The 26,435-nt window shown below is 39.6% G+C and overlaps 1 protein-coding gene and 24 non-coding genes across 28 annotated transcripts in view; 13 read left to right on the top strand and 12 right to left on the bottom strand.

Annotated features, from left to right (window-relative positions):
- The window catches only part of LOC132101179 (suppressor of tumorigenicity 7 protein homolog), a 20,558-nt gene extending 11,506 nt beyond the window's left edge, over positions 1 to 9,052 (top strand). For 2 of the 4 annotated variants that reach the window (XM_059505895.1, XM_059505896.1), the window contains exons 11-16: positions 1,259 to 1,331; positions 4,814 to 4,916; positions 4,990 to 5,140; positions 5,998 to 6,090; positions 7,229 to 7,371; positions 8,763 to 9,052. In XM_059505895.1, the coding sequence (XP_059361878.1) occupies positions 1,259 to 1,331; positions 4,814 to 4,916; positions 4,990 to 5,140; positions 5,998 to 6,090; positions 7,229 to 7,371; positions 8,763 to 8,858 (659 nt within the window). In that variant the 3' untranslated portion in view covers positions 8,859 to 9,052. Of the gene's footprint in view, positions 1 to 1,258; positions 1,332 to 4,813; positions 4,917 to 4,989; positions 5,141 to 5,970; positions 6,091 to 7,228; positions 7,372 to 8,762 lie in introns of those variants that run through there. The other 2 variants (XM_059505897.1, XM_059505898.1) reach the window with 2 other exon arrangements.
- A 7,625-nt stretch (positions 9,053 to 16,677) lies between these two features.
- On the top strand, positions 16,678 to 16,749 carry trnaw-cca (transfer RNA tryptophan (anticodon CCA)). The gene has a single exon. It is a non-coding gene; the product is annotated as a tRNA-Trp (tRNA).
- A 914-nt stretch (positions 16,750 to 17,663) lies between these two features.
- On the bottom strand, positions 17,664 to 17,750 carry trnay-gua (transfer RNA tyrosine (anticodon GUA)). Its single transcript is given in 2 exon segments — positions 17,664 to 17,699; positions 17,714 to 17,750. It is a non-coding gene; the product is annotated as a tRNA-Tyr (tRNA).
- A 491-nt stretch (positions 17,751 to 18,241) lies between these two features.
- Positions 18,242 to 18,313, top strand: trnal-caa (transfer RNA leucine (anticodon CAA)). Its single transcript has one exon. It is a non-coding gene; the product is annotated as a tRNA-Leu (tRNA).
- A 132-nt stretch (positions 18,314 to 18,445) lies between these two features.
- On the bottom strand, positions 18,446 to 18,532 carry trnaq-uug (transfer RNA glutamine (anticodon UUG)). The gene is given in 2 exon segments: positions 18,446 to 18,481; positions 18,496 to 18,532. It is a non-coding gene; the product is annotated as a tRNA-Gln (tRNA).
- An 894-nt stretch (positions 18,533 to 19,426) lies between these two features.
- On the bottom strand, positions 19,427 to 19,513 carry trnay-gua (transfer RNA tyrosine (anticodon GUA)). The gene is given in 2 exon segments: positions 19,427 to 19,462; positions 19,477 to 19,513. It is a non-coding gene; the product is annotated as a tRNA-Tyr (tRNA).
- A 297-nt stretch (positions 19,514 to 19,810) lies between these two features.
- trnaw-cca (transfer RNA tryptophan (anticodon CCA)) lies at positions 19,811 to 19,882 on the top strand. The gene has a single exon. It is a non-coding gene; the product is annotated as a tRNA-Trp (tRNA).
- A 221-nt stretch (positions 19,883 to 20,103) lies between these two features.
- On the bottom strand, positions 20,104 to 20,190 carry trnay-gua (transfer RNA tyrosine (anticodon GUA)). The gene is given in 2 exon segments: positions 20,104 to 20,139; positions 20,154 to 20,190. It is a non-coding gene; the product is annotated as a tRNA-Tyr (tRNA).
- Positions 20,191 to 20,486: 296 nt separating this feature from the next.
- trnaw-cca (transfer RNA tryptophan (anticodon CCA)) lies at positions 20,487 to 20,558 on the top strand. The gene has a single exon. It is a non-coding gene; the product is annotated as a tRNA-Trp (tRNA).
- A 221-nt stretch (positions 20,559 to 20,779) lies between these two features.
- On the bottom strand, positions 20,780 to 20,866 carry trnay-gua (transfer RNA tyrosine (anticodon GUA)). Its single transcript is given in 2 exon segments — positions 20,780 to 20,815; positions 20,830 to 20,866. It is a non-coding gene; the product is annotated as a tRNA-Tyr (tRNA).
- A 296-nt stretch (positions 20,867 to 21,162) lies between these two features.
- trnaw-cca (transfer RNA tryptophan (anticodon CCA)) lies at positions 21,163 to 21,234 on the top strand. Its single transcript has one exon. It is a non-coding gene; the product is annotated as a tRNA-Trp (tRNA).
- Positions 21,235 to 21,455: 221 nt separating this feature from the next.
- On the bottom strand, positions 21,456 to 21,542 carry trnay-gua (transfer RNA tyrosine (anticodon GUA)). Its single transcript is given in 2 exon segments — positions 21,456 to 21,491; positions 21,506 to 21,542. It is a non-coding gene; the product is annotated as a tRNA-Tyr (tRNA).
- A 296-nt stretch (positions 21,543 to 21,838) lies between these two features.
- trnaw-cca (transfer RNA tryptophan (anticodon CCA)) lies at positions 21,839 to 21,910 on the top strand. The gene has a single exon. It is a non-coding gene; the product is annotated as a tRNA-Trp (tRNA).
- A 221-nt stretch (positions 21,911 to 22,131) lies between these two features.
- trnay-gua (transfer RNA tyrosine (anticodon GUA)) lies at positions 22,132 to 22,218 on the bottom strand. The gene is given in 2 exon segments: positions 22,132 to 22,167; positions 22,182 to 22,218. It is a non-coding gene; the product is annotated as a tRNA-Tyr (tRNA).
- Positions 22,219 to 22,515: 297 nt separating this feature from the next.
- trnaw-cca (transfer RNA tryptophan (anticodon CCA)) lies at positions 22,516 to 22,587 on the top strand. The gene has a single exon. It is a non-coding gene; the product is annotated as a tRNA-Trp (tRNA).
- A 221-nt stretch (positions 22,588 to 22,808) lies between these two features.
- trnay-gua (transfer RNA tyrosine (anticodon GUA)) lies at positions 22,809 to 22,895 on the bottom strand. The gene is given in 2 exon segments: positions 22,809 to 22,844; positions 22,859 to 22,895. It is a non-coding gene; the product is annotated as a tRNA-Tyr (tRNA).
- Positions 22,896 to 23,191: 296 nt separating this feature from the next.
- Positions 23,192 to 23,263, top strand: trnaw-cca (transfer RNA tryptophan (anticodon CCA)). The gene has a single exon. It is a non-coding gene; the product is annotated as a tRNA-Trp (tRNA).
- Positions 23,264 to 23,484: 221 nt separating this feature from the next.
- On the bottom strand, positions 23,485 to 23,571 carry trnay-gua (transfer RNA tyrosine (anticodon GUA)). The gene is given in 2 exon segments: positions 23,485 to 23,520; positions 23,535 to 23,571. It is a non-coding gene; the product is annotated as a tRNA-Tyr (tRNA).
- Positions 23,572 to 23,868: 297 nt separating this feature from the next.
- Positions 23,869 to 23,940, top strand: trnaw-cca (transfer RNA tryptophan (anticodon CCA)). Its single transcript has one exon. It is a non-coding gene; the product is annotated as a tRNA-Trp (tRNA).
- Positions 23,941 to 24,161: 221 nt separating this feature from the next.
- On the bottom strand, positions 24,162 to 24,248 carry trnay-gua (transfer RNA tyrosine (anticodon GUA)). The gene is given in 2 exon segments: positions 24,162 to 24,197; positions 24,212 to 24,248. It is a non-coding gene; the product is annotated as a tRNA-Tyr (tRNA).
- A 296-nt stretch (positions 24,249 to 24,544) lies between these two features.
- On the top strand, positions 24,545 to 24,616 carry trnaw-cca (transfer RNA tryptophan (anticodon CCA)). The gene has a single exon. It is a non-coding gene; the product is annotated as a tRNA-Trp (tRNA).
- Positions 24,617 to 25,220: 604 nt separating this feature from the next.
- trnaw-cca (transfer RNA tryptophan (anticodon CCA)) lies at positions 25,221 to 25,292 on the top strand. The gene has a single exon. It is a non-coding gene; the product is annotated as a tRNA-Trp (tRNA).
- A 221-nt stretch (positions 25,293 to 25,513) lies between these two features.
- Positions 25,514 to 25,600, bottom strand: trnay-gua (transfer RNA tyrosine (anticodon GUA)). Its single transcript is given in 2 exon segments — positions 25,514 to 25,549; positions 25,564 to 25,600. It is a non-coding gene; the product is annotated as a tRNA-Tyr (tRNA).
- A 297-nt stretch (positions 25,601 to 25,897) lies between these two features.
- On the top strand, positions 25,898 to 25,969 carry trnaw-cca (transfer RNA tryptophan (anticodon CCA)). The gene has a single exon. It is a non-coding gene; the product is annotated as a tRNA-Trp (tRNA).
- A 221-nt stretch (positions 25,970 to 26,190) lies between these two features.
- Positions 26,191 to 26,277, bottom strand: trnay-gua (transfer RNA tyrosine (anticodon GUA)). Its single transcript is given in 2 exon segments — positions 26,191 to 26,226; positions 26,241 to 26,277. It is a non-coding gene; the product is annotated as a tRNA-Tyr (tRNA).
- Between the last annotated feature and the right edge of the window lie 158 nt (positions 26,278 to 26,435).

The following is a 26,435-nucleotide window of genomic DNA, read 5'->3' on the forward strand; positions in this document are numbered from 1 at the left end:
TGAAAGCATGAACTAGCTTTTCTGCATCAGAAACAGATAACATGTTTCGTAGCTTGGCAATGTTTCTAAGATGGAAGAATGCAGTTTTTGTAACATTGGAAATATGATTTTCAAAAGACAAGTTGCTGTCTAATATAACACCCAGATTTCTGACTGTAGAGGAAGTAACAGTACATCCGTCTAGCTGCAGATTGTAATCTACAAGATTCTGTGTAGTGTTTTTTGGTCCAATAATTAATATCTCTGTCTTATCCAAATTTAGTAGGAGAAAATTATTTGGCATCCAATCTTTTACATTTTTAACACACTCTGTTAGCTTAGATAATTTAGAAGTTTCATCTGGTCTCGTTGAGATATATAGCTGAGTATCATCAGCATAAATGTGGAAACTAATCCCGTATTTTCTAATAATATTACCAAGGGCAACATGTATATTGAAAATAGAAGATGACCTAGGACTGATCCTTGTGGCACTCCATATTTTACTGGTGATAAATGAGATGACTCCCCATTTAAATAAACAAAATGGTAGCGATCAGACAGGTAGGATCTAAACCATCTTAGAGCATGCCCTTGAATACCTGTATAGTTTTGTAATCGATCTATGAGGATATCATGATCTATGGTGTTGAACGCAGCACTAAGATCAAGTAAGACTAGCAATGAGATGCAGCCTTGATCTGACACAAGAAGCAGGTCATTTGTAATTTTAACAAGTGCAGTTTCTGTGCTATGGTGGGGCCTGAAACCTGACTGAAATTCTTCATACAGCTGAGTAAAGACTCCGCTGTACGAATTGAGACTGGGAGGTCATTCCACCAGCAAAAATGCATGGCTGCTTTATTTTGGTGTTTATTTGTATACTTTGACCATCTCAGCATGCTTTAATTTTTTGTCTCTAGATTTTTGTGTCACTAAGGTTAAATGAAGTCTTCATTTGGTCTGTGCCATGGAAGTGATCTGTTAAATCTGCTAAACTTTAAAGTGAATGTAAAGATGCAAAACTATAATAACCTTGCTTCCTCTGTTACAAACAGTGTCAGCTGCTTTAAAATATGGGGAGAAAACATGAAGATATAAGATGTATGATGAAACATTTATCTCTATCATTTAATTTAACTTCTAAAATTGCTTTCCGTCTTCGAGGACTTCTGAGGAGTGTACAGCACTTGTGTTCCTATCATCAGACACTCTTGCTGTGATATACAGTTATCTCCTGTGTGAGTCCTGATGGGAAACCGTTTGTTCTCATCCACAGACATTAGTTTGCCAAAGTCTGCAACTATCTGCTACACAGCGGCACTGCTGAAGGCCAGAGCTGTGTCTGACAAGTGAGTCTCTATCAACACATTCACAATATTAATAAATAACTGTAAGTACATCAACTTATTCTACTAACCCTAACCTAAGAGTCTAATGGGAGTTAGTTGAGATGTAGTTACAAAGTCACTTATGGTGTTAGTAGAATGACTACAGTGGAGTATTAAAATAAAATGCTATGACAGCCACTGTCTAATTGAATATAGTTCAACAAAAAATAGAAATTTTTCGAAACTGCATTCTGTGCAGTTTATGTGTTTGCACTAAATTTATTTAAAAAATATTGTTGAGTTGAGTGTTAATGATCTGTTGTATAGGATTTGATGTTGATATCCCTTAATGCATAATTGAGGCACCGATGAGACTCTGTGGGATGATCCATTGAGTGATGGCACTGTCATCAAGTATACATCACTTAATGCATACTTGAGGCTCCGATGAGACTCCGTGGGATGGTCGATTGAGTGATGGCACCCTTTGGGTTGTCAAGTGGGCGCCCTCCTTCCTTGGTGTTTCGCTGATAGGCCCACGACACCTCCAGAGGGTTCAGCAGTGAATCCCAGCGTCCCAGGTTCACTCCCTAGGTGCCATCAACTCACTTGAAGACCCAGACGGAGCCTTTTTTATCTTCACCCATAGCCTTTCCTCACACTCCCATCTCCCTGAATAGCCTGGATGATTAGGTGGCTACGAACCCTCTGCAGCCTACTTCCACTGGGAGTAATTTCACATTCCAGCCTTGTTGTTGCGTATCTGTTGCAAGTTCCTCAACTTTTTCCGTTCATAGGCCTCCTCCACTGCACCCTCCCAGGGCAAGGTGAGCTCGATCATGTAGTCAAGCTGGAGCGAAGCTGACCACAGAACAAGGTCTGGTCACAGGTTGGTGGCTGCGAATTCAAGTCTGATCTTATGGTGGTGAGGTTGGCTTGACCCTCACCCTCCCAAACAAATGGTGTTGGCTGCCCCTGGGGTGACAGGGGAGGAAGGGCATTCACGCTTGTCCGTCGACTTTCCAACACTGCTGCAAGACACTTTAGCACCTGGTTGTGCCGCCAGGTGTAATGGCCTTGGGTGAGGCTGGTCTTGCATCCCACTAAGATGTATTTCAGTGTTGTTAGACTTGGGCATAAAGGGCACGTGGGGTCTTTGGCATGCCATTGTGTTAGGTTTGCGTGAGAAGGTAGGACATTGTAGGCAGCCCTGATGGTAAAGCTTGCCCTGAATGCCTCCAGGAAGCAGGGTTCTGTCAGTGTTCTCCAGGCCACTGGCTACCTCCTTCCTAAGCTTCTCTACTGGCTCTTTGTCTTTAACGGAGGCATCATACCACCAACCTAGGCTCTTCACTGGCTTCTCGGAGACAGTTGGGATGGGTTCCTCACCAATGTAAAAGCGGTGGTCTGACAGCTTCCCCTTGAAGATGGAGATGCTTCTGGACTTGCTCAGGCTGGATCTTCATGCGTGCCCGCTCAGTGTTTTCCTGGAGATTTCTTAATAGCCGTACAGTGCAAACCTTGGTCGTGGTGAGAGTTCTGAGGTCATCCATGTAGGCTCTGACCGGCGGCAGCCTCAGCCCAGGTCTTATTTGCTGTCCGCCAACTGTCCATCTAGAGGCCCGAATGATGACCTCCATGGCCAGGGTGAAGGCCAGTGGGGAGATGGTGCAGCCTGCCATGATTCCCACTTCCAGGTCTTTCCCAGCTGTTGTCACACAGAGTTGAAGGTTCTGGAAGTAGGCCTTGACAAGGGTTGTGAGAGCTACTGGGACTCTAAAGTAGTCAAAGGCTAACCACAGGAGGTTGTGATGGACTGAGCCAGAGGCATTCGCAAGATCCAGGAACACCACATGAAGATTTGTTCCTTCCTTTTTGGTGACCTGGATCTGATGCCAGATGACACTATCGTGTTCTACACAACCGGCCTAAAATGCCTTCTTTCTGGATTGACGTGTCAATCAAGTTGTTTCTTTGCAGGTATCCTGCAAGCCTGTGAGCGACTATGCTGAAAAAGATTTTTCTCTCTACGTTTAGAAGGCTGATCTGTCGGAACTGCCCGATCTCTGACGAGTCCTTTTCCTTGGGGATAAGGATCCCTCCGGCTCTCCGCCAGGATGTTGGTATCTCCTTCTTTTGCCACACAACTCTCATCAGTTTCCAGAGGAATAGCAGGACATCTGGAGCATTTTGTAGAGCCTGTATGGAACTCCATTGGGACCTGGAGATGCGGCCCTTGCTCTACACACGGTTTGTTCTACCTCACTCCACTTGGGTGGATTGATATCCAGCTCATGCTCTGGTGGGTTGACTGGTGGCATGTCAGGTTAGAGTATAACTTTTTCCTGGTGTTTTTCAGATGTTCTTCCAGGTCAGCGTTTGACACTGAGAGAATTCCACTCTTCTTCATTGTGAATAGACTCTTCACAATTTTGAAGGGATCTTTGTAGAAGCGTGATCTTGTTTGCTCCTTCCTTCTGCGCTTCCTCAGGAGGTTTTCAGCTCTCCTCAGTTTTGCAAGCCTGCCCTGAATTTCTTTCTGCAGCAGGTTTATACCCTCCTTCTCCTCTTCTGTGGCCTTCCTCCATTGCTTATTCAGCTGTCTCATCTCCTTGACTAGGCGATCTATCTCTGTCTGCCTTCTGGACTTAGTGGGGATTGAAGGAGTAGCTCATTTGCCTTCGACCACTCCAAATCGTTCCACTCTGTAGGCATAGATAAGATTGCCCATCCTAGCCAACTTTTTCATGGCTTTGCCTCTGATCCCTCCCAGCATGTTGCAGAGATCAGTGTTGGCCTTCTTCCACTTGACTAATGGCCTTCGCCCCTGGGTCTTCTTCTCTGCTGTTGGTTGTGACGGGTTGGGTTCAGGTTGCCCTCTTGTGCAATGTTGTTCCTTGTCTAGGGCAGGGGTGTCAATGTCCTGCAGACTGTGGTATGTGTCCTGCTGCTGACCTTCTGTCGACTGACTCTGCCTGCTTCTCAGAAAGTAGCTGTCGATCAGACTTCCCTGTTGACCCTTCTTTAGGCACCCTTTTTTGTCCTGGTGTATTTTCAGGCCTTGGGTGGAAGTAACTTTTGTCCAACCACAAATGCAGTTCTGGAGCTTATGTCCTGCTGTAGCTATCGGAGCCTCAGGTATGCTGATCATCAATCTCGTAATCTGTTCCATTCCGGTGTTCATTACTGGGTTATCCACCGATGAGCCATCTTCCGCCCCCGCTCTCGCTGGCTCAGGCTTAATTATTATATATAAAAATAAATAGTAATTAAATATAAGTTGGTAATTGTATTCTTATAGTAATGTAAAAGGGCTCCCTATAGTTAGAGCATAAATTGAGGTAGATTTTTTATCCCTAAGAAAATTTTAGGTATAATTGAATTTTATTTCAAGAACGAGCAATTTGTTCAGTAAATCATTGTTTATTAAAAAAAGCACACCGAACCGTAATGTTAGTGTACGGTTACAGCTCTAAACAGTGTCTGGTGTGGCTCGTCTGCAGGTTTTCTCCAGAGGCGGCGTCTCGCAGAGGTTTGAGCACAGCAGAAATGAACGCAGTAGAAGCCATACACAGAGCGGTGGAGTTCAACCCACACGTACCAAAAGTGAGCTTCATCATCATCTTCATCATCCTCGTCCTCCTCCTCAGCCGTAACCTGCCTCTCGTTCTCTCCACAGTACCTCTTGGAGATGAAGAGCTTGATTCTGCCTCCGGAGCACATCCTGAAGCGCGGAGACAGTGAAGCCATTGCCTACACCTTCTTCCACTTGCAGCATTGGAAGCGTGTGGAGGGCGCGCTCAACCTGCTGCACTGCACCTGGGAGGGAAGTGAGTGAGAGACCATCAGCTCTGAAAAACATCAGAGACGCCACACTTCTGTCTGATTTATTATTCTGCCATGCGAAGGCAATCCACAGCAATGCATGGTACTGTGTTATGATCAAATATGTCCCTGCAGCACAGAAGCAGTCATCTGTAGCACAGGTATATTTGGAGCAATAGACAACAATACATTGTATGGGTCAAAATTTAAAATTTCTCTTTTATGCCAAAAATCATTAAGATATTAAGTAAAGATCATGCTCCATGAAGATAGTTTGTACATTTCCTACCATTAATATAGCAGAACTTCATTTTTGATTAGTAATATGCATTAAGAACTTTATTTGGACAAATTTAAAGGTGATTTTCTCAATATTTAGATTTTTTTGCTCCCTCAGATTCCAGATTTAAAAAAAAAATATATATATATATATATATTTATATATATATATATATATATATATATATATATATATATATATATATATATATATATATATTTGCTGTATGGCATGCTGTGTATGTGAGTGTATGGTATGTATGTGTTACAAGTTGGGGTTTATTCATTTTGCAATGATATGGAAATCTGTAAGGTTTGTTGATAACAATTTGGTGTAGTCTAGTCACCTTTATGTCTGTAGCACTTTATATGCTACGGAAAGTTATTTTTCTTAGTGTAATTACTGTGCGTCGCCTTCATTATGGTATTCATTATTAATAAATGCCTTTATTTCTTATGACTTTTAAGAAGCAAACTTTTTTCAATATAAAAGTTTAAAGTGTTCTAGTGAATATCAGAAAAACTGCATTTTTCAGCTCATTCTTTGTGTTGAAAGCTGATTGTTGATGGCCTGATGCTTCAGCTTTCAGGATGATCCCGTATCCTCTGGAGAAAGGCCACCTCTTCTATCCGTATCCAGTCTGTACAGAGACAGCGGACAGAGAACTGCTACCAAGTAAGAGATTTTCCTGCATCTCTCCTGTAGATGAAGCTTGGGCTTGTTTCTGTCATCTGCAGCATCCAGATATTAGTATATTAGGCCTTTCAGTACAGTTTTACAAATGTTCACCAGCTGATTCTAGTGTCAAATCTTGTCTGATTGTGATCAAGTAAAGGTGAGAATAACGTCAGTAATATCTCCAGATGAACTCTTACTGGACTGAAGCAGCTCATCTTTACTTGATTCTCCATCAATCATGTTTTAGAGTCTCAAATCTGATCCTCAGGATCTTCTGAGGAGCATTTGTTTCCAGAAGCTTTACTTTCACTGTTCCTCAGCGGAGGAATGATCTTCACAAGCCTCCAGAACATCTCACATCTTCTGAGGAGCCTTGATTTCTTCAGCTCTCAGTCACTGTGTTATATGTGCGGATCATTTACATCTCATCTCACTGAGACACATTACTGGAGATATAGACTGACTGAATATTGAGAGGCTACTCTCTTGACTGTTGTTTGGTATATCAGGCCAGTGTTGGGTGTAACTTATTATTGAGTAATTACTTACTGTAGTTTAATAACTTTTCCCTTAAGAAAGTAGGGAATTAGTCTTATTTTTTCCCCGTAATTTAATTCGTATTAGAATGTAATACTGTGTGTATACTGAAGAACAGTTATGTACCATACAGTAGTTAGGAATATATTGATGCAATAGTAATGGTTAATTAATAATTAGTTCATTGTGGGAATTGGAATGTAATCTAAAGAGTGACCAGAATAATTTATGTAGTAACTAAAAGAGCCATTTCATATCTATCCTTGTATCATTAACTTGTCAATGCTGATATAAGATGTAGAATACTTTTTGGAGAGAGTGATTTGTACAGTAATCTAATCACACTTTTTTAGAGTAACTTACTGAACACTGTGTCAGGCATCACAGGGGTAAAAGAGTGCTTGTGTAATTCCTGACGCCAGTCTCCAAACCCATCTGCTGTTATTTTAATATCCAGCACAGCTGTCAAGCCCCAAAAATAAACATACACAACATGAAGCTGTGTGATCACTGAGGCGCTTCTCTTCTGGAGCAGCAGTAGTTAACTCTGACTGTGTGTGTGTGTGTGTGTGTGTGTGTGTGTGTGTGTGTGTGTAAGCAGTGTTCCACGAGGTGTCAGTGTATCCCAAGAAGGAGCTGCCGTTCTTCATCCTGTTCACGGCGGGTCTCTGCTCGTTCACAGCGATGCTGGCGCTCCTCACACATCAGTTCCCAGAGCTCATGGGAGTGTTTGCTAAAGCCGTGAGTATCACACAGACAAACACACCACCGTTGAAGACTTTTCATTTTCATCAGCATCTGTTGAGTCTCATCAGCTCTGATGAAGAATCATTTGAAAAACACTGACATGCAGGGATTGGCCAAACATCAGGTTTTTGAAAGATAACTCATCATGCTCATATTTGTGTTTGAAATGTAAATTCTTCACAAAGTTCTGAAAGATTCATCTTTAGAAAATATGACCAGGTTGTTCTCTAACATAGCGTTTTCATAGAGACTAGTGTCTCATTTCTGCTGAAACGTAATCAGCTGGTTGCACATCTTACCCCATTGCCTTATAGTTTGCTATACTGTGAAACTGTTTCTCAGAAAATAATTAGCTATAAAATGCACATGTAGCCAGATTAAAAATAATCAAAGGTAGTCCATCATACTTGAACAAATCGACTAAAGAGCTTTGAGTTCTCGACTGAATTCTCTGGACGTCTCCATATTAAACCAGTTCTTCTCTTCACTTTCACAGTTTGATCAGTGTTGTAGTCTTAACCTCTGAATGGATTTCTATTAGATCACTGCATGTTTCTGCTCGCTGAAGATTAGCTAGCAGTGTTGGGGAAAGCTGCGCATCACAATATTGTGTTACTCCCTAAAAAAGTTACTAATTGTGCTCTTAGTTACTTTTTATGGAAAGTAATGTGTTACATTACGTTTTCTCTTCTTGTTTGTTTAAAAAAAAGATAAAAAAAAAGTTATCTTGTGATTATATATGTTACTATTTTTGGCAAATGCTGCTGATCTGGTTTACATGAAGAATTGGATGCAAGAGAAGACAGTTTAACACTCTAAAGGAATAAAATAAATAAATAAAACACAAATGTTATTTTTGCTCATTAGTAAGGTTGAATTGGATCATCGAAGGTCAACAGCAAAGACACTGGTTAATAATATGTGATTAAATACATGATATTTGTGTTATTTAACGTATTTAATTATTTTTTATTGTTTTTGAGGAACACGGAGTGTGTTTTGTGCAGTGAGAGGAGTAAGCACATGTTCATATTTAGTCTAGAACTACAGTAAGATCATGTTCACACTCAACACTCTGATCTTACTCCTGATCACTGTCTCCATGGCAACACCAGAGCTGTCACTCAGCACATGGAAACAACGTTACTGGAGATATTTACTTGAAAAAGTAACTCAGATATTTACTTCTAAATGAAACCGTAATGTTACCTTACTAGTTACTTGGGTAAAGTAACTCATGTTAACTGTAATGTGTTACCCCCAACATGCTAATTTGTACCAAAAACGAATTTTTATATGAATCCTTTCATTATATTTTTGTCTATCTTGTCTGAGATGAGTATTCAGACTGCAGATATCTCACTTGTTTGTGTCTCGTCCATCAGTTCCTGAGCACCCTGTTCGCCCCGCTGAACTTCATCATGGAGAAGGTGGAGAGTATTCTTCCCTCGAGTCTTTGGCACCAGCTCACGCGGATCTGATCTCACGGACATGCATTATTATTGACTGAGGTGCCAAGTTCTTCAGAAGTGCCCAGAAGACAGAAACACAACCCACATCAAACGCTGAAGGAATTGATTTCCCTCTTAATCTCTTGTAAATCTTTCTGTTGAAAACTTTTAAACAACATGGGTATATAAAGAAAAAATAAATCGATTTCTGTACTACTGCAAAACAGACGTCTCCATTTTTGAAGTCCATACGAGACAATCATCTTCTCCGATGTGACTTTCTCTGTTATCAAATTGGAAAAATTGTCTGAAAGCAGCAGAATGTCATTATTTGACATACATGGGCATCATTTACACACATAAACATAGAAGTGGAGTCTTTGGCCTATAAAGGTTTTTTTTTTCTTATAATATGCTTTTCTATATGCTTATGCTGCTGATTCATGGAAAGACCACTAGTTCACTTGCTTTGGTCCAGACCAAATAATTTTTTTTTTTTTTTTTTTTTTTGGTGCGGTTCCCTTTCACACTGCCAAGTGAACCAGAAACGGTTAACAAAACCACATGTGTGCTTAAGGTCATCCATTCATTGGTTCATCCATTAAAGCATACCAGAGTTGGTTTGGAAGCGGGCCTAGACCACCTCTTCAGCTGGATCTCAGTCAGTACGGTTGTTTGGTCCACACCTGAGTGCGATAGCTGTATTTAAACCTGCCCAAAAGATCCGCACCAAAGGAGAAAATTAACTTGAGTTTGATTCAATCAAGCCAAACGAGATAGTTGCGAATACACCCTAAGAATCATTTAGTATTAATCTGTGAACCGATGAAAGTGTGACATACTGTACTGTAAAACCACACCACATTGCTTGGCCTGTCCTCTCTTTTATACATTGAGTTATCAGATTGGTTTGAATATAGGTTTAGATCCGGGGTTTCCAAACTGAAAGATTTTTTTTTTTTTTTGGTTTACTATTAAGAGATCAGGGGAAGTCTTGGCCTAATGGTTAGAGAGTCGGACTCGCACTCGAAGGGTTGTGAGTTCGAGTCTCGGGCCAGCAGGAATTGTGGGTGGTGGGGGGGTGCATGTACAGTTCTCTCTCCACCCTCAATACCACGACTTAGGTGCCCTTGAGCAAGGCACCGAACCCCCAACTGCTCCCCGGGCGCCGCAGCATAAATGATGAACACTGCTCCGGGTGTGTGCTCACAGTGTGTGTGTGTGTGTTCACTGCTCTGTGTGTGTGCACTTCGGATGTGTTAAATGCAGAGCACGAATTCTGAGTATGGGTCACCATACTTGGCTGAATGTCACGTCACTTTCATCATGAAATGTGTAATCTGAACACTGGATGTTGCTATCACACCCCAATCACAAAGCATCATGTGGCTTATCATTGTATGCTGTTCACATGGAAGCAACACTAGGCTATAAAAAAGATAACCTCATTTATAAACAGGGTTGCTAGGTCTGCATTAAAAAACCAGCCCAATCGCATTCAGGGGGCGTGGTGTTATCGCTATAACCTTTATTTATTTATTTTTTGTTATTATTATGTTTTGCAGTCTATGACTTCTTATGACTAAAATAAACCTGGGGCAACAGTATAAAAGTAGCATAATTTAGCCGGAAAATCCACACCAATTTTCAGATGTATAATTAATGCTCTTAGAAGAAGACATACAGAGACACCATGTCAGGGTCTAGCACTTTTTTTTTCTTTTACTGTAGGAAATGTAAGTTAACTTCATGTGAGAGGTGAGTCTTCTGCTTCTTGAGAGTTGTGATGGTCACAGCAGATTGATGTGGTTTGCAGCTGATTTCAACAGAAGAACAGAGAGAGTGACGGTGCTGGAAATCACATCTGTGTCTCCTGATACAGCAGTCATCATGGTTACAGGTGAGATTATAAAGTCTGAAGGAAGATTGTTATTGATAAAATGGTTCTAAACCAAACTCATTTTAGTGGATGTTTATCCAAAATATGCACAAAACAATGAATGGTGAGGGAATGACTGCCTGATTATTGATGCTTAGACATTAACTTAAACTGCTTTTTACTATAATTTATCTTTTAAACATGAAAGATGTCTTAAAATGTCTCAATGTTTTTATCTGTAGGTCAAAGGCCATGTCCCAAAAAACCTCAAACTGATTGCAACATCTTATTTCAGAAACTGCTCAATGGAATTTTAAGACTAATAAATATATATATATATATATATATATATATATGTTTTGTTGTTCTTGTTTTTTTTTTCAAAATAGGTAATTAATTTGACTTATAAAACCAACTTGACAAACAACCATGATAAAATTGTGAATCGTGATATTGCTGAATACAATTTTGATGATGTTTTCCATAATGCTGACCTATTACTTTAGTTATAACTGTTTGGCCTGTGCTACAAAAGTTTCAACCTCTGTAGCACCAACAAAAATTATTAAGGATTGTTTGGACCTTAGGGGGCAATGGTAGCCTGTTTGACTTTAGATTAGAAGTGTGTATGTTCAAATCACATTAGGGTTGAGAGATCTCATTTTGACATCAAAAGTGTGAAGTCTAATATGAAAAATGTTCCTTCCATTGTGGAATATAATCGATTTGGATCTTGTCCTATGAGTTTTTTTTAAATGGCAATAGGAAATTTAAAGGAAATGTTAAAATATTTGTGCTGAATTTAAAAATAAAGCTCCTTCAAGCCAGAATTGAACCAGCAACCTAAGGATACCCAACAACTCATCTACAGTCCTCTGCTCTACCAGCTGAGCTGTCGAAGGATGGGAAAAGCTTAAGGCATGAAAAGTTGCAAAGAAATTCAGAAACACTTACCGCTTGTTGTTGTTGGGGAAAATTATGTATTTTGTGAATGCATCAAGGGCCGTACAAACGAAGCACCAGCTTGTATTTTGAGACCTCGTAATGCAATGGTAGCACGTCTGACTCCAAAACAGAAGGTTGCGTTTTCAAATCAATTCGGGGTCAAGCAATCGCTTCTTTACATTAAAACTAAGAAGTCCAATGTGAAGTGTTTTTATTCAGCTTTATTTTAATAATTATCAAAGCTTGTAAAAAAAGAAACCTCTAATATGACAAACGCTCCTTCCACTGTGGAAAGTGATAGATTTCGATCTTGACCTATGGGCTTTTTTTAACTGGCAATCAGAAGAAAATGTCCAAAGAAAATGTGAAAATGTTTGTGTCAAACTTAAAAAACGAAAACCAAACAAGCAACCTAAGGACACCAAACAGTTCATCTACAGTCTTCCACTCTACCAACTGAGCTATTGATGGATGTGAAATAAAGGGTTAGTTCACCCATATATTAAAATTATGTCATTAATAACTCACCCTCATGTCATTCCAAACCAGTAAGACCTCTGTTCATCTTCGGAACACACTTTAAGATATTTTAGATTTAGTCCGAGAGCTTTCTGTCCCTCCATTGAAAGTGTGTGTAAGGCAGGGGCGTAGATTATGCGGGGGACGTGTCCACTCCACTTTTATCATCACGGAAATTTGTCCCCCGCACTTTTTCAGACAAGTGTGTTCGTATAGAAGTTTCAAGAGCTGGTGTGAATAAATATAGATTTAAACTCAAAGAGAAAGGATAGTCTGCGCATGACCTGATGTTTTTTTCTGACTGAGAAGGCAAAATTAACTTCACAGAATTTTTATGCAGTCTATGCACGGAGCGCCAAACTCTCCTGCAGTGTGTGATTCGTTCATACTCGAAGCCGGAGGGCGCTCTCGTGCAGAAAGTCCTACCAGGAAGCTCCTAATATGGACAACAGCGTCCAGCAGTCGCTGTATGAAAACAGTTGTTTTCGGTTTTGTTTTTTTAAAGTCCAAAAAAAATCTCCAGCAGGTGATAAATTAAGAATATGAACAATGCAGTGCTAAATGAGTTAGCATTTATTACAGTATAGAAACTATTCTGCCTTATTATGTGATAAAAAAGTGTTTGTAGTCTTACTAGTATATAAACAAATCGTTATTATTGTTATTGTTCAGCAGGTATAGATTTCTAAGCCAATTAAAAGATAGAAATTGGAGAAAAATTTAAGTTGCCTAAAGTATCCACTACCAGTCAACAGTTTTTGAACAGTAAGCTTGTTAATGTTTTTTTTAAAGAAGTCTCTTCTGTTCACCAAGCCTGCGTTTATTTGATACAAGGACTGCAAGTCAATGAAATTGTGAAAATTTTTTTACAAGCCTATTTAATATAGCTGTTTCCTATTTGAATATATTTCAAAATGTAATTTATTGAGATTTCAAAGCTGAATTATTTTGCATCATTACTCCACTCACACGATCCTTCAGAAATAATTCTGATATACTGATTTACTGCAAAAAAAAAATCCAATTATGATAATGTTGAAAACAGCTGAGTGGAATTTTTTCAGGTTTCTTTGATGAATAGAAAGTTCAGAAGAACAGCATTTATCTGAATTAGAAATCTCTTGTAAAATGATGTCTTTATCATCACTTTTGATCAACTTAAAGAATCCTTGCTAAATAAAAGTATTTATTTCTATATATTTTTAAAAATAATAATAATAATAACCCTCACTTCTGAAAAGATGGCTACGCCCCTGGTGTACGGTATATTGTCCATGTCCAGAAAGGTAAGAAAAACATCTTCAAAGTAGTCCATGTGACATCAGAGGGTCCGTTAGAATTTTTGGAAGCATCGAAAATACATTTTGGTCAAAAAATTGCAAAAACTATGACTTTATTCAGCATTGTCTTCTCTTCCGCGTCTGTTGTGAGCGCATTCACTGCAGTTTGTGATATCCGGTTCGCGAACGAATCACTCGATGTAACCGGATCTTCTTGAACCAGTTCACCAAATCGAACTAAATCGTTTGAAACGCTTCGCGTCTCCAATAAGCATTAATCTACAAATGACTTAAGCTGTTAACTTGTTTAATGTGGCTGACACTCCCTCTGAGTTCAAACAAACCAATATCCCGGAGTAATTCATGTACTCAAACAGTACACTGACTGAACTGCTGTGAAGAGAGAACTGAAGATGAACACCGAGCCAAGCCAGATAACGAACAAAAGATTGACTCCGTTATTATTTATTTTATCTCTTGAACCTCTTGCTCAAAAAGTACGTCAATCTACAAATATTTTACCCATCATAATAAACTCTACCATGCACCATATATCAATCTATGCAGATGATGTGCTTCTTTTTATTAATAAAATCTCGCAGTCGCTTCCCCATGTCATGAAACTATTTTCAGACTTTAGTATTATCTCAGGTTATAAAATAAACTGGCAAAAATCTGCTCTCCTTCCCCTAAGTAGCTCTGGCAATGATTAAACTCAAATTAGGATGCCAATTGTAAATCAATTAAAATATTTAGGAATTGCATTTTTCCAACTCTAGAATCTACAGTTAGTAAGAACTATATAAAGGTTTTGGGAAAAATCAAAAAAGATTTGGGGAATTGGATGTCAAGGCCTATATCTTTTGATGCTAGGATTTCTGTTATAAAAATGATTGTGTTACCGCAAGTAAATTTTGTTAGCTCTATGTTGCCTTTGAGTCCACAGATTGAGTACTGGGATAGTTTACATAGTTTAATCACTGGTTTTATCCGGAATAACAAAAGACCAAAGATTAAACTTACAACTCTTCAGAGAGAAAAATTAGCCGGAGGTTGGGGAGTCCCAAATTTCAAAGTCTATCATTGGTGTTTCGTATTGCGCACTATAAAATCTTTATAGTTTGTGGGCCCCACAAAATCTGTTTGTTGGCGCTCTCTGGAAGAGAAATTAGTTTATTCGTATAGATTACAAGATCTAATTTATGCAGAAGTTCCTTTAAAACAAGCCAAAATGCTTTCGGGCCTATTATTTTTAATCTTTTATTATTCTGGAAGTTTGCGACTTACAATACTGATTTAAAAAAAGTGGCATTATCATACTCCAATATTTCATAATCATAATTTATTGCTAGGTGGTCAGACAGTGGCCTACCCAATATGGATGAACAATGGGATTTATCTACTTGGACAGTTATTCAACACTAATGGTCTTCGTACATTTCAAGATTTGAAGGAAAGCTATAATTTACCTGGACCTTGGATTTGCAGCTTCGTTCTGCCTTAAAGGCATATGGAGTACCATGGTAATCTAAACTTCCAAAACATGATTTTACAAATCAACTGTACAACGTAAACACTAAGGGAATTGTTTCCACAATGTACTCTCAAATAATGCAAAGTTCTTATAAATCAATTACATTTCAAACAACTTGGCAAAATGATTATGGTTTAATTTCCCCTACAATAGCTTGGAAAACTATTTGGAATAATATTAACCAAGCTTAAAAAAATCCTAATCATCGATCCATTCACTTTAGATTTGTATATAGAACTTATTTAACACCCAGAATCAGACATCTGATTAAGTTAGAGTCATCTCCTCTCTGTCAACTGTGTTTACAGGGCAGTATAGCTATTTTTCTTCATATGTTTTGGGAATGCTCTGAAGTACAGTCCTTTTGGTTACAAGTTACTGAATCTTTATCGGAAATTATCAGTAAAGAGATTCCTTGTTGTCCCATATTATGCTTGTTAAATGATAATTCTCGGGTTCCGATGTCTGTGCATGAAAATAGAATTTGGCTTTCTGGCCTAACTGCTCCAAAGAAAATCCTGGTTATATGGTGGAAACCACCACATACTCATTGGTGGAATCATTGGTGGAATTTGCTGTTAGATATTCTTACTTTAGAGCTCTCTGTGGCACGGTCTTACGGTGCTAAGGAAAAGACCATAAGATCTTGGTCAGAAGCTCTTCAAGTTACTAAATCTCTTGCCGGGAGGGGGAGGGAAACATGGTAGTGGGGGTGGGTGGGTGGGGGGGGGTTCTGTCTGTATTGTTTATGTATGTGCGTGGGTGGGTGTGTGTACGTAGTTTTGGTTCGAGCGAGTGAGGGAATGTGGGGGTGTATAATGTATATTCTGTACATGTATATGCCCTGTTTATTCTATTTTCTGTTTGTTGTATGAAACTAAATAAAAAAAGTAAAAAAATTGTACACAAAAAAAATGTATGAAGTCAAGCGTGTTAATTCAGCTTTGTGCAATATCTGATTATCATACTGTATCAAAGCATATAAACAAGAATCTTTAACTCCTTTGCTGGAATGCCTTGGCGTAACTGTAGCGCCTCTGACTCCAGTTCCAACGGTAGCATTTTCAAATTATATAAGGTTCAGGTGGTTACTTCTTGATATCAAAAGTTTAAGTCTAACATCAAGTGATTTAATGCAGCTTTGTTTTCATAATGTGTCAAAGAATCCTCTGATATGACAAATGCTCCTTCCACTGTGTAAAGTGTTATATTTGTATCTTGATCTGTTGGCTTTTTTAAACGGGCAATACGAAATCTAGAGGAAATGTAAAAACATTTGTGCTGAGTTTAAAATCACACTCCTTCGAGCCGGAATCGAACCAGCGACCTAAGGATACCCAACAACTCGTCTAGAGTCCTCCACTCTACCAGCTGAGCTATCTAATGATGGGAAATGTGCAAGGCACCAAAACTGTCCAAGAAATTCAGAAATCCTTAACTTTTGAGGTTATTGGGAAAAATTAGGCTGCTTTTTGTGGTGAATGCATCAAGGGCCGTACAAAGGACAACAACTCATCTACAGTCATCTGATCTACCGGCTGAGTTATCAAAGGATGGGAACAGCTTAAGGCACCAAAAGTTGGCAAGAAATTCCGAGATCCTTACCTCTTGAGGTTATTGGGAAAAATTAGGCAGCTTTTTGTGGTGAATGCATCAAGGGCCGTCCAAAGTAAGCAACAACTTGACTTCGAAGACCTCGTGGCGCAATGGTAGCGCGTCTGACTCCAGATCAGAAGGTTGCATGTTCAAATCATGTAGGGGTCAAGCCATCTCTTCTTTCCATTAAAAGTATGAAGTCAAATGTTTTAATTCAGCTTTGTTTTCATAATTATTGAAGCGTGTAAAAAAGAAGCCTCTGATATGACAAATGCTCATTCCACTGTGTAAAGTGTTAAATTTGTATCTTGATCTATTGGCTTTTTTCAATGGGCAATACGAAATCTAAAGGAAATGTAAAAATATTTGTGCTGAGTTTAAAATCACATTCCTTCAAGCCGGAATCAAACCAGCAACCTAAGGATACCCAACAACTCGTCTACAGTTCTCCGCTCTACCAGCTGAGCTATCGAAAGAAATGGAACTGGCAATGCACCAAAACTTTCCAAGAAATTCAGAAAACCTTAACTTTTGAGGTTATTGGGAAAAATTAGGCTGCTTTTTGTGGTAAATGCATCAAGGGCCGTACAAAGGACAACAACTCATCTACAGTCATCTGATCTACCGGCTGAGTTATCAAAGGATGGGAACAGCTTAAGGCACCAAAAGTTGGCAAGAAACTCAGAAATCCTTACCTCTTGAGGTTATTGGGGAAAATTAGGCAGCTTTTTGTGGTGAATGCATCAAGGGCCGTGCAAAGTAAGCAACAACTCCACTTTGTAGACCTCGTGGTGCAACGGTAGCACGTCTGACTCCAGATCAGAAGGTTGCATGTTCAAATCACGTAGGGGTCAAGACATCTCTTCTTTCCATTAGAAGTATGAAGCCCAACGTCAAACATTTTAATTCAGCTATGTTTTCATAATTATTGAAGCGTGTAAAAAAGAAGCCTCTGAAATGACAAATGCTCCTTCCACTTTGTAACATGTTATATTTGAATCTTGATCTATTGACTTTTTTCAACGGGCAATACGAAATCTAAAGGAAATGTAAAAATATTTGTGCTGAGTTTAAAATCACACTCCTTCGAGCCGGAATCGAACCAGCGACCTAAGGATACCCAACAACTCATCTACAGTCCTCCGCTCTACCAGCTAAGCTATCAAAGGATGGGAAATGTGCAAGGCACCAAAACTTTCCAAGAAATTCAGAAATCCTCAACTTTTGAGGTTATTGGGAAAAATTAGGCTGCTTTTTGTGGTGAATGCTTCAAGGGCCGTACAAAGGACAACATATCATCTACAGTCATCTGATCTACCGGCTGAGTTATCAAAGGATTGGAATAGCTTAAGGCACCAAAATTTGGCAAGAAATTCAGAAATCCTTAGCTCTTGAGGTTATTGGAAATAATTAGGTTGCTTTTTGTGGTGAATACATGAAGGGCCGTGCAAAGTAAGCAACAACTTAGAAATCCAACAACTCATCTACAGTCATCTGATCTACCGGCTGAGTTATCAAAGGATTGGAATAGCTTAAGGCACCAAAAGTTGCCAAGAAATTCAGAAATCCTTACCTCTTGAGGTTATTGGGAACAATTAGGCTGCTTTTTGTGGTGAATGCATCAAGGGCCGTGCCAAGTAAGCAACAACTTGACTTCGAAGACCTCGTGGTGCAATGGTAGCGCGTCTTACTCAAGATCAGAAGGTTGCGTGTTCAAATCACGTCGGGGTCAAGCCATTTCTTTTTTCCATTAAAAGTATGTAGTCCGAAGTCAAATGTTTTAATTCCACTGTGGCTTTTTTCAACGGGCAATACGAAATCTAAAGGAAATGTAAAAATATTTGTGCTGAGTTTAAAATAACACTCCTTCGAGCCGGAATCAAACCAGCAACCTAAGGATACCCAACAACTCGTCCAAAGTCCTCCGCTATACCAGCTGAGCTATCGAAGGATAGGAAGAGTTTAAGGCACCAAAAGTTGCCAAGAAATTCAGAAATCCTTACCTCTTGAGGTTATTGGAAAAATTAGGCTGCTTTTTGTGGTGAATGCATCAAGGGCTGTAGAAAGGACAAAAAATCATCTACAGTCATCTGATCTACCAACTGAGTTATTAAAGGATGGGAAAAACTTAAGGCACCAAAAGTTGGCAAGAAATTCAGAAAAATCACACTCCTTCGAGCATGAATTGAACCAGCGACCTAAGGATACCCAACAACTCGTCTAGAGTCCTCCACTCTACCAGCTGAGCTATCTAATGATGGGAAATGTGCAAGGCACCAAAACTTTCCAAGAAATTCAGAAATCCTTAACTTTTGAGGTTACTGGGAAAAATTAGGCTGCTTTTTGTGGTGAATGCTTCAAGAGCCGTACAAAGGACAACAACTCATCTACAGTCATCTGATCTACCGGCTGAGTTATCAAAGGATGGGAAAAGCTTAAGGCAACAAAAGTTGGCAAGAAATTCAGAAATCCTTACCTCTTGAGGTTTTGGGGAAAATTAGGCAGCTTCATGTGGTGAATGAGTACAAAGGAAGCAACAACTTGACTTCGAAGACCTCCTGGTGCAACGGTAGTGCGTCTGACTCCAGATCAGAAGGTTGCGTGTTCAAATCACGTCGGGGTCAAGCCATCAACTCTTTTCATTAAAAGTATGAAGTCAAATGTTTTAATTCAGCTATGTTTTCATAATTATTGAAGAGTGTAAAAAAGAAGCCTCTGATATGACAAATGCTACTTCCACTGTGTAAAGTGTTATATTTGTATCTTGATCTATTGGCTTTTTTCAACGGGCAATACGAAATCTAAAGGAAATGTAAAAATATTTGTGCTGAGTTTAAAATAACACTCCTTCGAGCCGGAATCGAACCAGCGACCTAAGGATACCCAACAACTCGTCTACAGTCCTCCGCTCTACCAGCTGAGCTATCGAAGGATGGGAACTGTGCAAGGCACCAAAACTTTCCAAGAAATTCAGAAATCCTTAACTTTTAAATGTTATTGGAAAAAATTAGGCTGCTTTTTGTGATGAATGCTTCAAGGGCCGTACAAAGGACAACAACTCATCTACAGTCATCTGATCTACCGGCTGAGTTATCAAAGGATGGGAAAAGCTTAAGGCACCAAAAGTTGGCAAGAAATTCAGAAATCCTTACCTCTTGAGGTTATTGGGGAAAATTAGGCAGCTTTATGTGGTGGATTAGTCCAAAGGAAGCAACAACTTGACTTCGAAGACCTCGTGGCGCAATGGTAGCGTGTCTGACTCCAGATCAGAAGGTTGCATGTTCAAATCATGTCGGGGTCAAGCCATCTCCTCTTTCCATTAAAAGTATGAAGTCAAATGTTTTAATTCAGCTGTGTTTTCATAATTATTGAAGCGTGTAATAAAGAAGCCTCTGATATGACAAATGCTCCTTCCACTGTGTAAAGTGTTATTTTTGTATCTTGATCTATTGGCTCTTTTCAACGGGCAATACGAAATCTAAAGGAAATGTAAAAATATTTGTGCTGAGTTTAAAATCACACTCCTTCGAGCCGGAATCGAACCAGCGACCTAAGGATACCCAACAACTCATCTACAGTCCTTCGCTCTACCAGCTGAGCTATCGAAGGATGGGAAATGTGCAAGGCACCAAAACTGTCCAAGAAATTCAGAAATCCTTAACTTTTGAGGTTTTTGGGAAAAATTAGGCTGCTTTTTGTGATGAATGCTTCAAGGGCCGTACAAAGGACAACAACTCATCTACAGTCATCTGATCTAGCAGCTGAGTTATCAAAGAATGGGAAAAGCTTAAGGCACCAAAAGTTGGCAAGAAATTCAGAAATCCTTGCCTCTTGAGGTTATTGGGGAAAATTAGGCAGCTTTATGTGATGAATGAGTCCAAAGGAAGCAACAATTTGACTTCGAAGACCTCGTGGCGCAATGGTAGCGCGTCTGACTCCAGATCAGAAGGTTGTGTGTTCAAATCATGTCGGGGTCAAGCCATCTCCTCTTTCCATTAAAAGTATGAAGTCAAATGTTTTAATTCAGCTATGTTTTCATAATTATTGAAGCGTGTAAAAAAGAAGCCTCTGATATGACAAATGCTACTTCCACTGTGTAAAGTGTTATATTTGTATCTTGATCTATTGGCTTTTTTCAACGGGCAATACGAAATCTAAAGGAAATGTAAAAATATTTGTGTTGAGTTTAAAATAACACTCCTTCGAGCCGGAATCGAACCAGCGACCTAAGGATACCCAACAACTCGTCTACAGTCCTCCGCTCTACCAGCTGAGCTATCGAAGGATGGGAAATGTGCAAGGCACCAAAACTTTCCAAGAAATTCAGAAATCCTTAACTTTTGAGGTTATTGGGAAAAATTAGGCTGCTTTTTGTGGTGAATGCTTCAAGGGCCGTACAAAGGACAACAACTCATCTACAGTCATCTGATCTACCGGCTGAGTTATCAAAGGATGGGAAAAGCTTAAGGCACCAAAAGTTGGCAAGAAATTCAGAAATCCTTACCTCTTGAGGTTATTGGGGAAAATTAGGCAGCTTTATGTGGTGGATTAGTCCAAAGGAAGCAACAACTTGACTTCGAAGACCTCGTGGCGCAATGGTAGCGCGTCTGACTCCAGATCAGAAGGTTGCGTGTTCAAATCACTTCGGGGTCAAGCCATCTCCTCTTACCATTAAAAGTATGAAGTCAAATGTTTTAATTCAGCTATGTTTTCATAATTATTGAAGCATCTAAAAAAGAAGCCTCTGATATGACAAATGCTCCTTCCACTGTGTAAAGTGTTATATTTGTATCTTGATCTATTGGCTTTTTTCAACGGGCAATACGAAATCTAAAGGAAATGTAAAAATATTTGTGTTGAGTTTAAAATCACACTCCTTCGAGCCGGAATCGAACCAGCGACCTAAGGATACCCAACAACTCATCTACAGTCCTTCGCTCTACCAGCTGAGCTATCGAAGGATGGGAAATGTGCAAGGCACCAAAACTGTCCAAGAAATTCAGAAATCCTTAACTTTTGAGGTTATTGGGAAAAATTAGGCTGCTTTTTGTGGTGAATGCTTCAAGGGCCGTACAAAGGACAACAACTCATCTACAGTCATCTGATCTACCGGCTGAGTTATCAAAGGATGGGAAAAGCTTAAGGCACCAAAAGTTGGCAAGAAATTCAGAAATCCTTACCTCTTGAGGTTATTGGGGAAAATTAGGCAGCTTTATGTGGTGGATTAGTCCAAAGGAAGCAACAAATTGACTTCGAAGACCTCGTGGCGCAATGGTAGCGCGTCTGACTCCAGATCAGAAGGTTGCGTGTTCAAATCATGTCGGGGTCAAGCCATCTCCTCTTTCCATTAAAAGTATGAAGTCAAATGTTTTAATTCAGCTATGTTTTCATAATTATTGAAGCGTGTAAAAAAGAAGCCTCTGATATGACAAATGCTACTTCCACTGTGTAAAGTGTTATATTTGTATCTTGATCTATTGGCTTTTTTCAACGGGCAATACGAAATCTAAAGGAAATGTAAAAATATTTGTGCTGAGTTTAAAATAACACTCCTTCGAGCCGGAATCGAACCAGCGACCTAAGGATACCCAACAACTCGTCTACAGTCCTCCGCTCTACCACCTGAGCTATCGAAGGATGGGAAATGTGCAAGGCACCAAAACTTTCCAAGAAATTCAGAAATCCTTAACTTTTAAAGGTTATTGGGAAAAATTAGGCTGCTTTTTGTGATGAATGCTTCAAGGGCCGTACAAAGGACAACAACTCATCTACAGTCATCTGATCTAGCGGCTGAGTTATCAAAGGATGGGAAAAGCTTAAGGCACCAAAAGTTGGCAAGAAATTCAGAAATCCTTACATCTTGAGGTTATTGGGGAAAATTAGGCAGCTTTATGTGATGAATGAGTCCAAAACAAGCAACAATTTTACTTTGAAGACCTCGTGCCGCAATGGTAGCGCGTCTGACTCCAGATCAGAAGGTTGCGTGTTCAAATCACGTCGGGGTCAAGCCATCTCCTCTTACCATTAAAAGTATGAAGTCAAATGTTTTAATTCAGCTATGTTTTCATAATTATTGAAGCATCTAAAAAAGAAGCCTCTGATATGACAAATGCTCCTTCCACTGTGTAAAGTGTTATATTTGTATCTTGATCTATTGGCTTTTTTCAACGGGCAATACGAAATCTAAAGGAAATGTAAAAATATTTGTGTTGAGTTTAAAATCACACTCCTTCGAGCCGGAATCAAACCAGCGACCTAAGGATACCCAACAACTCATCTACAGTCCTTCGCTCTACCAGCTGAGCTATCGAAGGACGGGAAATGTGCAAGGCACCAAAACTGTCCAAGAAATTCAGAAATCCTTAACTTTTGAGGTTATTGGGAAAAATTAGGCTGCTTTTTGTGGTGAATGCTTCAAGGGCCGTACAAAGGACAACAACTCATCTACAGTCATCTGATCTACCGGCTGAGTTATCAAAGGATGGGAAAAGCTTAAGGCACCAAAAGTTGGCAAGAAATTCAGAAATCCTTACCTCTTGAGGTTATTGGGGAAAATTAGGCAGCTTTATGTGGTGGATTAGTCCAAAGGAAGCAACAACTTGACTTCGAAGACCTCGTGGCGCAATGGTAGCGTGTCTGACTCCAGATCAGAAGGTTGCATGTTCAAATCATGTCGGGGTCAAGCCATCTCCTCTTTCCATTAAAAGTATGAAGTCAAATGTTTTAATTCAGCTGTGTTTTCATAATTATTGAAGCGTGTAATAAAGAAGCCTCTGATATGACAAATGCTCCTTCCACTGTGTAAAGTGTTATATTTGTATCTTGATCTATTGGCTCTTTTCAACGGGCAATACGAAATCTAAAGGAAATGTAAAAATATTTGTGCTTAGTTTAAAATAACACTCCTTCGAGCCAGAATCGAACCAGCGACCTAAGGATACCCAACAACTCGTCTACAGTCCTCCGCTCTACCAGCTGAGCTATCGAAGGATGGGAAATGTGCAAGGCACCAAAACTTTCCAAGAAATTCAGAAATCCTTAACTTTTAAAGGTTATTGGGAAAAATTAGGCTGCTTTTTGTGATGAATGCTTCAAGGTCCGTACAAAGGACAACAACTCATCTACAGTCATCTGATCTAGCGGCTGAGTTATCAAAGGATGGGAAAAGCTTAAGGCACCAAAAGTTGGCAAGAAATTCAGAAATCCTTACCTCTTGAGGTTATTGGGAAAAATTAGGCAGCTTTATGTGATGAATGAGTCCAAAAGAAGCAACAATTTGACTTCGAAGACCTCGTGGCGCAACGGTAGCGCGTCTGACTCCAGATCAGAAGGTTGCGTGTTCAAATCACGTCGGGGTCAAGCCTTCTCCTCTTACCATTAAAAGTATGAAGTCAAATGTTTTAATTCAGCTATGTTTTCATAATTATTGAAGCATCTAAAAAAGAAGCCTCTGATATGACAAATGCTCCTTCCACTGTGTAAAGTGTTATATTTGTATCTTGATCTATTGGCTTTTTTCAACGGGCAACACGAAATCTAAAGGAAATGTAAAAATATTTGTGTTGAGTTTAAAATCACACTCCTTCGAGCCGGAATCGAACCAGCGACCTAAGGATACCCAACAACTCATCTACAGTCCTTCGCTCTACCAGCTGAGCTATCGAAGGATGGGAAATGTGCAAGGCACCAAAACTGTCCAAGAAATTCAGAAATCCTTAACTTTTGAGGTTATTGGGAAAAATTAGGCTGCTTTTTGTGGTGAATGCTTCAAGGGCCGTACAAAGGACAACAACTCATCTACAGTCATCTGATCTACCGGCTGAGTTATCAAAGGATGGGAAAAGCTTAAGGCACCAAAAGTTGGCAAGAAATTCAGAAATCCTTACCTCTTGAGGTTATTGGGGAAAATTAGGCAGCTTTATGTGGTGGATTAGTCCAAAGGAAGCAACAACTTGACTTCGAAGACCTCGTGGCGCAATGGTAGCGTGTCTGACTCCAGATCAGAAGGTTGCATGTTCAAATCATGTCGGGGTCAAGCCATCTCCTCTTTCCATTAAAAGTATGAAGTCAAATGTTTTAATTCAGCTATGTTTTCATAATTATTGAAGCGTGTAATAAAGAAGCCTCTGATATGACAAATGCTCCTTCCACTGTGTAAAGTGTTATATTTGTATCTTGATCTATTGGCTCTTTTCAACGGGCAATACGAAATCTAAAGGAAATGTAAAAATATTTGTGCTGAGTTTAAAATCACACTCCTTCGAGCCGGAATCGAACCAGCGACCTAAGGATACCCAACAACTCATCTAGAGTCCTCCACTCTACCAGCTGAGCTATCTAATGATGGGAAATGTGCAAGGCACCAAAACTTTCCAAGAAATTCAGAAATCCTTAACTTTTGAGGTTACTGGGAAAAATTAGGCTGCTTTTAATGGTGAATGCTTCAAGAGCCGTACAAAGGACAACAACTCATCTACAGTCATCTGATCTACCGGCTGAGTTATCAAAGGATGGGAAAAGCTTAAGGCACCAAAAGTTGGCAAGAAATTCAGAAATCCTTACCTCTTGAGGTTATTGGGGAAAATTAGGCAGCTTTATGTGTTGGATTAGTCCAAAGGAAGCAACAACTTAACTTCGAAGACCTCGTGGCGCAATGGTAGCGTGTCTGACTCCAGATCAGAAGGTTGCGTGTTCAAATCATGTCGGGGTCAAGCCATCTCCTCTTTCCATTAAAAGTATGAAGTCAAATGTTTTAATTCAGCTATGTTTTCATAATTATTGAAGCGTGTAATAAAGAAGCCTCTGATATGACAAATGCTCCTTCCACTGTGTAAAGTGTTATATTTGTATCTTGATCTATTGGCTCTTTTCAACGGGCAATACGAAATCTAAAGGAAATGTAAAAATATTTGTGCTGAGTTTAAAATAACACTCCTTCGAGCCGGAATCGAACCAGCGACCTAAGGATACCCAACAACTCGTCTACAGTCCTCCGCTCTACCAGCTGAGCTATCGAAGGATGGGAAATGTGCAAGGCACCAAAACTTTCCAAGAAATTCAGAAATCCTTAACTTTTAAAGGTTATTGGGAAAAATTAGGCTGCATTTTGTGATGAATGCTTCAAGGGCCGTACAAAGGACAACAACTCATCTACAGTCATCGGATCTAGCGGCTGAGTTATCAAAGGATGGGAAAAGCTTAAGGCACCAAAAGTTGGCAAGAAATTCAGAAATCCTTATCTCTTGAGGTTATTGGGGAAAATTAGGCAGCTTTATGTGATGAATGAGTCCAAAAGAAGCAACAACTTGACTTCGAAGACCTCGTGGCGCAACGGTAGCGCGTCTGACTCCAGATCAGAAGGTTGCGTGTTCAAATCACGTCTGGGTCAAGCCATCTCCTCTTACCATTAAAAGTATGAAGTCAAATGTTTTAATTCAGCTATGTTTTCATAATTATTGAAGCATCTAAAAAAGAAGCCTCTGATATGACAAATGCTCCTTCCACTGTGTAAAGTGTTATATTTGTATCTTGATCTATTGGCTTTTTTCAACGGGCAATACGAAATCTAAAGGAAATGTAAAAATATTTGTGTTGAGTTTAAAATCACACTCCTTCGAGCCGGAATCAAACCAGCGACCTAAGGATACCCAACAACTCATCTACAGTCCTTCGCTCTACCAGCTGAGCTATCGAAGGATGGGAAATGTGCAAGGCACCAAAACTGTCCAAGAAATTCAGAAATCCTTAACTTTTGAGGTTATTGGGAAAAATTAGGCTGCTTTTTGTGGTGAATGCTTCAAGGGCCGTACAAAGGACAACAACTCATCTACAGTCATCTGATCTACCGGCTGAGT

The sequence above is a fragment of the Carassius carassius genome, chromosome 23 (genome assembly GCF_963082965.1).
Source record: "Carassius carassius chromosome 23, fCarCar2.1, whole genome shotgun sequence".
Lineage (NCBI taxonomy): Eukaryota > Metazoa > Chordata > Actinopteri > Cypriniformes > Cyprinidae > Carassius > Carassius carassius.